This window comes from Tursiops truncatus, chromosome 4, assembly GCF_011762595.2.
Source record: "Tursiops truncatus isolate mTurTru1 chromosome 4, mTurTru1.mat.Y, whole genome shotgun sequence".
NCBI classification, from domain to species: Eukaryota; Metazoa; Chordata; class Mammalia; order Artiodactyla; family Delphinidae; genus Tursiops; species Tursiops truncatus.
In genome coordinates this window covers 7,492,348-7,504,566 of record NC_047037.1, presented here as the reverse complement: position 1 = coordinate 7,504,566, position 12,219 = coordinate 7,492,348, and the positions used below count along the sequence as shown (strand labels likewise).

Here is a 12,219-nt window from a genome sequence, read left to right as displayed (position 1 = left end):
TTAGACGTTTAAGGAAGTGCTGAATAATTCTCCAGTTTTCTTAATTTAAAAAAAAATATGAAATGTTTCATACATACACAAAATACGTAGATTTTTATAACAAATGCCCACCCTATACCCACCTAGCTTTAACAAATATTAATACTGACCCATAGTTAAAGAATTAAAGCATTACACATTCAGGTAAACTCCTTACTTTATATGATTAGTCAAAAAGTATAAAATACTTTTGCATGTATTGACCTCTTCAAAGCTCTTAGCCATGAGAAGTAAACATATATCCAGTATGCAGATGTGGTATAAACAGGTGTCAAAATTGTATCTCAGGATACCCAGCAAATAAATGAAGAATTCAGGACTCAACCATATGCAATGTCTTCTAATCCCTGGATTTTGACTGTCCTTTCCTAAATATATCATTTTTGTAATTAGGGTTCTTTGTAAGCAATATAAATGGATTCTGGTTATCTGAAGCAAAAATATTAATTTATTGAAAACACATGTTGTAACTTATGGAACCAAAGAAAGGGATGAGCAACCAGTCTTTGAAAAAGGCAAGAAGCAGTTGTGTTCATGAGGCCTAGGTAGCAGGAAAAACTGGCAAGTTTTTTCTGGCCTTCATTGTTGAATGAATCTGCTTCCTTCATTTTTGATCTTGGATCCCTCTGGTCAAGATTTAAATTACCAGAAGAGAAAGAATGATTGGTCAGCATGGATGATTTGCCTATCCTTCCAGTGAGGGCTTGTCTGAGCACCAGGTTGGGTAGTTCTACCAAGGCTGCACACAGAGAGGAGTTTTCATCTCCAGTGGAACATGGAGGTGCAGTGACACGAGGAAGGGGCAAGGATGTTAGTCTGCCAAACATATGAGATATCTACTATACTAATTGTAGCAACCATGAGAATGTGCATCTCGTACCTCTGATCACAGGAGAGTATGGCTGATGACCCCAGCTACTGTCCTCTGAAACACATCATTGTGTTGGCACAGGCCAGACTTTCCAGGGGCTGCTACCAGCCAGTGACGGAGTGAAGCAAGGCTGCTAAGACAGGTCTGGTCCTAGGACATGCGGTGAAGCTCTGATGATTGGCTTGGCTAGATGACTCCTTGATGGCCTTGGCGAACTTTCCTTAGAATTGCACTGAGGTCTAAGACACTGTCATCCAATTTTTCTTCCTTTCTTTCTCCTTTGCTTGACCTCAGATCTGCATCATAATCTACTCATCATTTGCTTCTAAGAGGACCAGCAATAACACACGAATCATTTATTAATATCCAAAAGCAATATTAAGTAGCACTTAAGAATGTCATGCTACAGCCCTACACTGCCGTTTCCTACATTCTATATGCCTTGACCCTGTTCTACTTTTTCTTTCTGCTGTATCATTTAACACCCTCTAATAAACTATATAGTTATTTATAATTTATTGTTTTTCTCTCCAAAGTAGAATGTAAGTTCTCTCAGGGCATAGGACAGAGATCTGTTCTGTTTTGTTCACTGATGTGTATCCAAACACTTAAAACATTTCCCAGCCGTAGAAGGCACTAAGTAAAAATTTGTTGAATGAATGAATAACTTTATGTCCATTTGCTTGCAATGTAATCTCCAAATATTTTCTTTTGGGTCCTAAACTAAGTAGTTCCACAGTCCCAGACCCCCTTAAACATGCTGTGTTTATGTCGGCATTACACTTTTTTGGTGCCAACAATTATTCCCGTTGCCCTACAGAGACCATAGATTTCTCCCACTAAAGCCTTGTGCAATTAGAGAGGATTAACTTGATCTTCCAAGTCTCATTTAAACCAAGTTCTTTTTCACTGAACAACGGCCAAGTTTGAAGAAATTTTAAATTGCTTTGCTTGAAGTCAAGTATCAAGGGAGTGAGTTTGTTTCAGCGCCTTGTTCTCAGAAAGAAGTGGCTTACAAGTAGCAATCATGGAGCCAAGCCTGTCGGATCAGACATTTATCTGCTCACTAACAATGGTTCAGCACATCTGTCCTTCTCTCCCCTAGAGCATCACTGAAGAGAGAGCCATGGCTCAGCATTGACTTGGGCTCAGTTCTCTTTGTTATTTCCAGTCTTAGAAGAGATGAGCACAGGGGATGTTGCTCTGCATCCTACCTAGAGCTACTCTGGCACAGAGATCACCACTCTAGGAAAGAGGCAGAAACATCCTGGGAGGAGGGGGTCAAGCAAAGGTTTTGTGACTAAGGTCAGGAGATGGTGCTACATGCATTAATGACCTTGGTAACTATGCCTAAAGTCTGTGATAATGAAGCTTTTATGACAGCATCCTCGTTGTTTCAAGGAGGGGATTAACAGTGGCACCAGTGGTGGTTTTCAGATCCCATTGTCTCATTGGCTACTTGAAGCAAATTTAAGAATTAGAGCCATGTGTACCTAAATGAGAGATATATTCCAGTCTAGAACTAATGTAGCTGAATCTTGTTTCAAATAGAGGTTCTACTCTTCTTCGGTGGTGAGAGGGAAATTTGTTGATTATCCAAAGGCTTTATTTCGCTTTTATCTGTTATGACATTTTAAAAAGAATATGTATCCTGATGTTCTATAGCATGGATAGAAAGATTAAATGAAAATGAAATCCAGTTTCTAAAACATTGTTCACAGAATACGATCATTCCCAGAAGATTATAGTAAGGCAACATTGGAAATCAAACTCAGATTTGTGTTTACATCCTGCTATTTGACCCTCATTAGCTGTGTGACCCTGAAGAAAATATTACACATCTCAATTTCCACATTTGTAAAATGTGCTTCAGTTTCTGATAATGTTGGTCAGGGTGATCAATGAGAAGTTTAGATGGAATACATACAAAGCTTGTGACTCAGTGTCTAGCATATAATGGAAGCTTAATAAATGACAGCTATCCCTAGGTCCTTGCTGTGTGCATTACATTGTCAGGAATCCCTTATCTGTTTCTCATTGGACCATACGCAGTTATCTGGGCTCTTCCTCTAAACCTATCCCAGATGAATTTGTGGCTACCCATATGTGAAAAATTCTTTCAGTTATAGGTAAGAATTTTCCATGTTTAATCATCAGAAGCTGTTTGGTTTTCTTAAAGCAAGTAATAACTCTATTGATCAAAACTATAGTAAATGATTTGTTGAGCAAGCATGTTGGAATTATTGACTAAAGCACATCTTGGAGATATTTTTTGGATCTCAAGTTCCCAAGCTCCTCTCATTCCAAATTATTAGAGATTTCTGAGAGATGCCAATATATACTCCTGGGAGAGGAATAAAGTACTTTCATTTAAGGAGAAAGGAAACTTGGAACAAAATGGAAAGAGGAAGAAAAAACAAACTGGGCACATTCAATTCAGCTAAGCATCAGTTGATTTGTATCTATGCCTCCTTTCTTCCTTTCCTTTTTCCTTTTCCTTCTTTCCCTCTTCTTTTTTTAGTTACCCTACCTTAACATGGAACTTTTCTTAGACTTTGAAATGGAATATCTGTGAGAATTTAAATCATGGAGAATACATACAAAGTGACCTCCCTAGAAATATGACCTCATGACTCTTATCACCCAGTCCTGGACTCCTTTCATTTCTTATTCCAAATCTCTAGAGTTGCCAGAATCCCACTAAAAATTCCGTCATGCTTATTCTAGCAAAACTGAAAGCAGGGATATGAGAAAAGGAAAAAAGAAGACACTGTAATCCTACAATCCACCACTGTGAATATTTTGTGTGTATTCTCCCAGTCTATTTTTTTTTCTATAAAGAAACAAATTTAAAACACACTGTTTTCTGAGAGCCTCATTTTTCATCAGACATTGAAATGAGAGGTGTCTTTACCACTGCCCACTCAGGGAGCTCTTCAGCTGGCTCACTTCACGTCCCACCAACCCGACTCTACCCTCCGCTGCTGCACAAGACGTCGGGGCCCCAGTGCATTAGGATCCTGGGGCATTTGGAGGAGGGTGTCCACCCAAGGCAAATTCACTGGGAACTGAGCACAGATCTGAAACACGTATAGGCTGCACTATAGATGGATGGTCCTTTGAAGAAGTGTTCCTTGCAGTTAAAGTGAAGCCTTTACCTGCTATTTCACCAAAGAATCCTTGCTTTCATCACTTAGAACAGTACAAACACCAGGAAGTGCTGGGGAGGCTGCTGTAGGGCTTATCTCCCACGCAGCTCTGGGTGCTTCCTGGGACTTCCCCCTCCTTTTTTTTTTTTTTTTTTTGCGGTACGCGGGCCTCTCACTGTTGTGGCCTCTCCCGCTGCGGAGCACAGGCTCCAGACGCGCAGGCTCAGCGGCCATGGCTCACGGGCCCAGCCGCTCCGTGGCACGTGGGATCTTCACGGACCGGGGCACGAACCCGTGTGCCCTGCATCGGCAGACGGACTCCCAACCACTGCGCCACCAGGGATGCCCCCCCCCCTCCTTTTTAGTCTGATCCTTATTTTCGATCACCACTTCACATGACCCATCCCCTTCCTATTTACCTTTCTAGTTTCATGAAAATAGACTTTCCATATTGATAAAGAGTCTCTGGAATGCCATGTTAATTTTTTAAGCAAGCTATGAAAAGCCATTGGGTATTTTTAATCAGGACACTCTATTTACACAGATTCTTGGAAGCAGCATGGGAAGAAAACTAAAGGTAGGGAGAACACCTTTGAAGAGTGGGTGAGAGATGGTTAGGGCCAGAACAAGGCAGAAACAACTGTGATAAGGGGGAGGGGCAACTACAGCTCTGCGCAGACTCGCTTGAGATGCTCATCGATGTCCTGCGCTTCCTGCTACAGATACGAGAGTCCCGTCATGCAGCCACCATTAGCAGTGCCTTGTTTACACACCTGTGGCCCTTTGGCCACACGCTTCCCAATATTATATCCCCTGGACTAATTTCTAAAAATTGTCAAACCTGTCATCACACCATTGAGTACGTAGCACTGAGACAATGGTTATAGAGAACAAGGTCAGATTTACTGTGAAATATGAGGAGCGCCTGAAAATGTTTAGCTCACACGATACTGATGCTGTTAACACTCAGGATATTATATTTTTGTAGCCATAATTTCAAAAACTAAAGGTCACACATATCTACCATTAAAGAGCCAATCAAAATCCTGCTTGATACGAGGGACATGCTAAGGGTACCCATCCCACTTTCTGCTGTTGTGTTAAATTGGGAAACACAACCTGTGTCCCATCGTGGCAACACAGCCAGTCACTGAAGAGAAGGGAACGACTCACAACTCAATATTCTTTATATCTCTACCTCCTTGTATTAAGTTATTAAACCATGAACTCATACTAGAAACTTTTTCATTAGTGTTCACTTATTGCAAACTATAATCTTTTAGGGGTATATGGAAAGCATGTGTCTTCTTTCCTTTGTAAATATTAGCGAGACAAATTCTCTTGCACCCTTGTTTCCCAATGAAGGAAAAGAAAGTACCAAAAATGGAGACATGGGACATTCCACCAGGTTTAAACTCTGAGTAATTATTTACGCGATTCCGAAAATACAGGTTACCATAGAGGGTATAAACCCTGTTATCGCCCATAAATTGTATTTATCCATGGAAACTAAAGGTGTCACTAGCTTAAATCCTGGCAGAGACTCATCTGTTTTAGCGTTCACCAACCCACATGGTAACTACAGCTGCTATATACAGAAGGAGTTAACATTGACACACAAGTTCTGCCCTCTAACCCTACTTTTAAGAATCCTTCCCATCTCTGGATTGGAGGCTGAGGGATTTTCTCCCTCCCTGCTTAACGCTAAGAGAGATTTATTGTACCAGGCCTGGGGCGCTGTTGACTGAAAGACATTGCATGATCATCACTGTACCCATGGGTAAGAGAGGAAGCAGCAGACCCTGGGGCATTGCTTTGAGTTATTACAGTGTGTAAGGTTGAAGGTTTTGTCAGAGAGCCAGGGCAGAGAGGTTGAGGACAGCAGGGAAGGGAAGGCTAAGAGAGCAAAGTTAGTGTGAAGGGTGTTGCTTTGAGCCTGATTGATAGGTTTCAGCATCCATCCTCTTTTTCTGGAAGAAGAAGCAAGTGGCTTATGCTTTGCTTTCTAACTTTAGAGGTACCCAAAGCCATATTTGTAAGGAAGTTGGTGTGGATAAATATGAAGGAGCAGTTGAAGGAAGAAAGGAAGAGGGATAAAGGGAGGGAGGGAGAAAGAAAGGAAGGAAAGGAGGAAGGAAGGAAGGAAGAAAGGAAGGGAGGGGAGGGAGGAAGGAAAGAAGGAAAGGAGGAAGGAAGGAAGAAAAGGAGGAAAGAGGAAGGAAGGGAAGAAAGAAAGAGGAAGGAAGGAAGGGCGGGAGAGAGGGAGGAAAAATATAGACCTATATGTCTCTTACGTTGCTTCCCTGATTCACTTTTTTGTCATGTATGAAATGGGGAGGTTGACATTAGCTTAGCTCATGACAACTCATTACAAAATTTGAATTTAGAAGGACCCATATTAATGAAGTTTCTAATGAATTTATAAAATGTCAAAGATCACCTCTCATTAGAACCTGAAAGACAAATTCCAAAGTGATTTTTCAACTCTTCCAGAGCGTGCCGTGACGCGACGCCCGTGCATCATGGCTGATTGGAGAATGTTGTCACGTTGGCACCTCTTTCCTTGGCTTTCACCTCATTTTGTGCTTTGGCTTTTCTTTAAAATACACTGGCACGTCTGTGAGGAGACTCTGTGGAGACAATAATGATGCTTGTCTGAGTGCATAGATCGAATGATTTTCAGGAAAATTAATAGTCTCTGTTCTGATTTGGGTGACGTTCCTGCAAGGAAATTGACAGATGTTTTAAAGTGTGCACCAAAGTATTAGATTCATGCCATTCTCCAAGTCCCCACGATTCCTGTCTCTAGGGTGTGATCGATAGCTTGGCCTGATGGTTCTTTTTGTTCCTACCGTAGCTACAGCATTAGGGGAAAAGGCTCCCGAGTTGAAATGGTAATCATAGACAAAAATTGGAAGTAAGAGCCATTCTGGGATGAGGGAGAGAGCAGGGTCTGGCCAGGGATAGGGCTCATTTATGAGGTTTCTTCATTAATCATAGACAATAACGTTGAGTTATCATTTCATGTTTCTTGGGGTTACTATATCTACCCTGGACAGGAGGATGTGAGAACATTACAGTCGAGGGAATCTCATTGCAGAAATGTTAACTGACTTCCCATGGTCACGTGGCTGATTGATGTTGGAGCCCTGGTGATAAGCCATAGATTCTAGGTTTTCTGGAGCCTGGTGATGGGGTATTGAGATGGGATTGCTGTGGCATAGATATTTGGGAAGATGAATGAAAGGAAACCATGTGTCTGAGTCAAAAGAACAAGGAGGAAATCATGCCACTAAACAATTAGGAGGATGTGGGGGAACAGGTACATATTCAAGGCATACTTTATAAGTAGCAGCACATTACACATACATTTATTACATGTGTACTTAACCACACATTTTCAACAAAAATAGCCCAGCAGCTATAGTAAAACACGATTTTTATGTCAGATGGACGCTAAATACAAATCAGCTGCTCGTCTGGTGCTCAATTGAAGAAAAATGAGAGATTCCAAGGCTGGATGGATATATCGCTGTGTTGGAAAGTGTGAGATCTAACACAGTATATACAAAGCAAGTTAAAACATCAAAGATATTTCTGACTCTGTGATTTTTGTCGTATACCCAGCTTTGAAATCAATTCCCAAATAAGATGGAAATTCAGATTTTTTTCCCATCAAAGTAAAAGTGTAGGAAAATTATGTGTGAATAGATCAACAGTTTAGTTTTTAAGCAATAACTTTTTCATCAACTTCAAATATTTCTGCCCAAGAATGCTTTTCAGTAGAAAATCTAGTACTGGAATTTTAATATATTTTTTAATATGTATTTTGAAATATACAAAAACTTTTCAAAATATAAGCCTTAGGTTTGAACTTGAGTCTGTTAATGATATTTCTCATGGTTCTTTTGCTCAAAGAATAGAATTGAACTTGAATATCACTTTTAAAATTAATTTTTATTGGAGTATAGTTGATTTACAATGTTGTGTTAGTTTCTGCTGTACAGCAAAGTGATTCAGTTTTACAGGTACATATATCCACTGTTTTCAGATTTTTTTCTCATATAGGTCATTACAGATTATTGAGTAGAGTTCCCTGTGCTATACAGTAGGTCCTTATTAGTTATTTATTTTATGTATAGTAGTGTGTATACGTCAATCTCAATCTCCCAATTTATCTCTCCCCCCCTTTACCCCTTGGTAACCATAAGTTCGTTTTCTACATCTGTGGCTCCTTCTGTTGGGTAAATAAGTTCATTTGTACCATTTTTTTTTAGATTCACCATATCAGTGATATCATATGATATTTGTCTTTCTCTGTCTGGCTTACTTCACTCAGTATGACAATCTCTAGGTCCATCCATGTCACTGCAAATGGCATTATTTCATTCTTTTTTACGAGTCTGAGTATCACTTTTAAGAATATGTTCTTGGGCTTCCCTGGTGGCGCAGTGGTTGAGAGTCCGCCTGCCGATGCAGGGGACACGGGTTCGTGCCCCGGTCCGGGAAGATCCCACGTGCCGCGGAGCGGCTGGGCCCGTGAGCCATGGCCGCTGAGCCTGCGCGTCCGGAGCCTGTGCTCCTCAACGGGAGAGGCCACAACAGTGAGAGGCCCGCGTACCGCAAAAAAAAAAAAAAAAAAAAAAAGAATATGTTCTTGAAATAAAACATATACCCTGAAAAATACACACGAGTACAGAGTTTGATGACTTTCAAAACCTGAATACTCCTATGCAATCAACATAAAGGTCATGAAAGATATGGACCAGCATCGCAGAACACCCTGACCCGTGTCCCCTCCTAATCACAATCTCCCAAAGGTAACCACTAACCTGACCTCTTAAACCCTAGATTTGTTTTGCCTATGTTTGTACTTCATTTAAATGGATTCTACTCCTCTGGGTCTGGTTATTTTTGCTTAACATTATGTTAGTGATATTCATCCATTCCCCTGTCGATTATTATGTATCACTCATTCACATTACCATATAATGTATCGTGATAATATATCTTGATACTGCCAAACAGTTTTTAATGTATATGTACTAACTGGCAACGAGTCAGTAATGTAGGAGGGCTCAAATTACTTTGCATCATCCTTCCCAAAACTTGGTATTTTCCATCTTTTTTTCTTTTAGCCATTCTGGTGCACAAGCATTGATTTTTAAATGGACTAAATAAACCTCTAGCAAACTCATATCAAACAAAAGTCTTTATTTAGGAACCAGTGTGTGCTTGGGGCGGGAAGGGGCAGAGTTTCATCAAGTGGAATGCTTCAACATCAATACATTCAAAGAAGAAATACGAATTTGAATGACATAAGCAGAACGGTCTCAGCACAGACTAGTGGTTTTGTTTAAAATACTCCCTTATTTTCAGAGAAAGCACTTCATTTGGGAATGAAGAGATATGCATTAGAGGCTAGACGTTTATGGAGTCTGAAAACTGACCTTTTTAAGATTTTGGGGGAGACTCATGGGATAGAAGAAAACAGTAAGGACTTTATTAACTATACCACAAATGATGTGATTTTCATAGAAAAAACACAAGGCAGTGGTTGATTTGTATTTTTATTACCGTTGCAGGGTCTCCGTTTTGGTGCCTATTGGATATTGTCCCTATAAAGAATGAGAAAGGAGATGTGGTCCTTTTTCTGGCCTCATTCAAAGATATAACAGATACAAAAGTGAAGATTACTCCAGAAGATAAAAAAGAAGGTTTGTACTGTTTTCAGAAAACATTGACAGATGGAGTAACATTTTGAAATTGTTTATTCAAATACTCTGGTAGGAAAAAAAAATGTGTTTTTAATAACAGCAACAGATAAATACTCATAACTCTTAGCAGTCAGTATTTGGTGCCTATCCCCAAATCACAGAGACTCACATGAATTTGCATTTTCCTCTTTGTAATAAAAACTCACTTGATAGGAACCAGAAGTTTATACTCCTGTTTGAGGAGCATGAGGATGGGAAAACAACTTATCAGAATACACAGATTCACACCACCTTGTTTTATCAGGGAAGAATATACATTGATAGCAATGAGTGAAGTTAAAATGATGCGATTGAAACTACTGCTCTCAGTTTCATCTAATGTGCAGTAGTTCAGAACTTAGAAGTGCAAGATTTCATTTTATATCCAAAATCCAGAACTCAAGTTTAGTGCTTGTTAGAGTGGAACGTTGCAAATGCGTACCTGTATTTTGCAATAATAATTTGTTTTAAGACACAGACAAGCTCTTCAATGATCTTTAAAGTATTCTGAGACTTTCTATTGCTTACTTTATAGCTTGTGTCTGTAGTTTATGAGGAAATACCCTGCATTCATGTAAGCAGACAAAAGTAACATTGAAAAATATGCCCATATTATTTCATTTAAACAAAAGTAGGATTAGATATTTTGGTGACCAGAGAAAAGGCAATTGTCATTGTAGGGACTTCCTGTATATTAAGTTCTTTATGAGAACCAGCTCTTTGATGTTTCAACAACTATGTCTTTTTAAAAATGTGTGTGAGTGTTTTAAATACATTATGTCTTTTGAAATGACAACACAAATTGAGAACTATTTGGTGACCCTGGCCAACTTCTATCATTTGGAATGTTTGCAAATGCAGGACTGTTTTCTTGTGTATTTGCATAACTAAACACTGTGGCATATTTTACATACAGGAGGGGTGAGCAGTCTTATACTTAAAGTTACTTGGATATTAGAGCACGTGTAATACCTGTCCAATGAGAGAAAAGTGTGGAAATCGGTGTGCGTGGTTTTGGTTTTGTTTTTACTGTTTTCTTTGCTGTTATAGGAAAAGAAAAGGTAAGTATGAACTGTATTTACTCAGAACACTTCTTATAGCAAATGTAGGTTTTTTCCATACCAACAACCAGTTCTTCAACTCTCTAGACTCCAGCTGGGTGTCCTATCATTTAATTCAGGTCACACTAACTACCTGGATTTAGTGTCAGAGTGCACAGGTATAAGGGCCCACACTAACTGCAGATGCCGGTCACAAGTACGGGGTGCCCGGGGCCCACACACTTCTGTCCAGCTTGGCTACAATGTCGGGAATTTCACAGCCCTCCCCATCCTTTTCAGATTTGATAATGTACTAGAACAGCTTACTGAACGCAGAGTAACACTTCTGTTATTGTAAAGGCTCTAACTCTGGAACAGCCATAGGGAAGAGATGCCTAGGGTGGGTATAGGGAAGAGGGCCTGGGGCTGCTGTGGTTTTCCTGGGTGTGCCACCCTCCCAGCACTCCTGCTCGGGTGTTTAGTAGGAGTTTTCATGGAGGCTTCGTTACATAGGCAAGATTGATTACATCATTGGCCATCAGTGATCAACTCATTCTTTAGTCCCTCTCCCCTCCCCAGAAGGTCAGGGAGTGGGGCTAAAAGTTCTGGCCCTCTAATCTTGCCCTGGTCTTTCTGGCAATGTGTTGCCCTGCCGAAGTAATCTAGGGCACCCTTCCTTTCCCCACCACCAAATACTTATTAGCACATAAAAGACACTCATCCCTCCAGAGATTCCAAGGGTTATAGGGTTGTGTGCCAGCAATAGGCACAAAGACCAAGTACATTTTTTCTTATGCCACCATAAGGATTATTTGAATAACATTATATTTATGTATTAAATATATATGTGTATATATTATGTATACTCATATGCATAGATAGATACATAAGACTATCCTTAGAAAGAAATATGGCTTTTTTTTTTGGCTTCAAAGCGGGCAGTTTAATCAACCTGACTTGCTTTGAACATGAAGATTATAACTAATGGTTTTATATAATTTAGGTCATCATCTTTGTCTTGTGTTTCTGGAGTCTGTAGTTAGGGGTGAAATCCCCCTTTTGGAGGACTGCAATCGATAAAAAGAGTAAAAATATACTTATTCATTTGGGGTTTGAAAGAGCTCAGTACAAACACTCCTTTTCCCCACCCAAGTTCTGAGCCAACTGAGAAAGAAATAAGAGTAAGGCAGATGGGAGACCAACACATCACCTTTATTTCTGAAGAAACCGATAACAGAGAATGTGGCATATTATCAACAGCAAATGGGCTTCCTCTCAGTGAGCCCAGATTTAGGCAAAGTTACCTCCCAGTTGGAGCTATACTAGAGACAGAGCTCCCTCTGGTATAACTTAAAGCTTGGAGG

The 12,219-nt window shown here is 40.0% G+C and overlaps 1 protein-coding gene across 1 annotated transcript in view; it reads left to right on the top strand.

Moving 5' to 3' along the window:
• Nucleotides 1-12,219, top strand: part of KCNH8 (potassium voltage-gated channel subfamily H member 8) — a 386,943-nt gene that overhangs the window by 152,375 nt on the left and 222,349 nt on the right. The window contains exon 3 of the mRNA XM_019934429.3: nt 9,645-9,776. Within this exon, the coding sequence (XP_019789988.2) occupies nt 9,645-9,776 (132 nt within the window). The remainder of the gene's footprint in view (nt 1-9,644; nt 9,777-12,219) is intronic.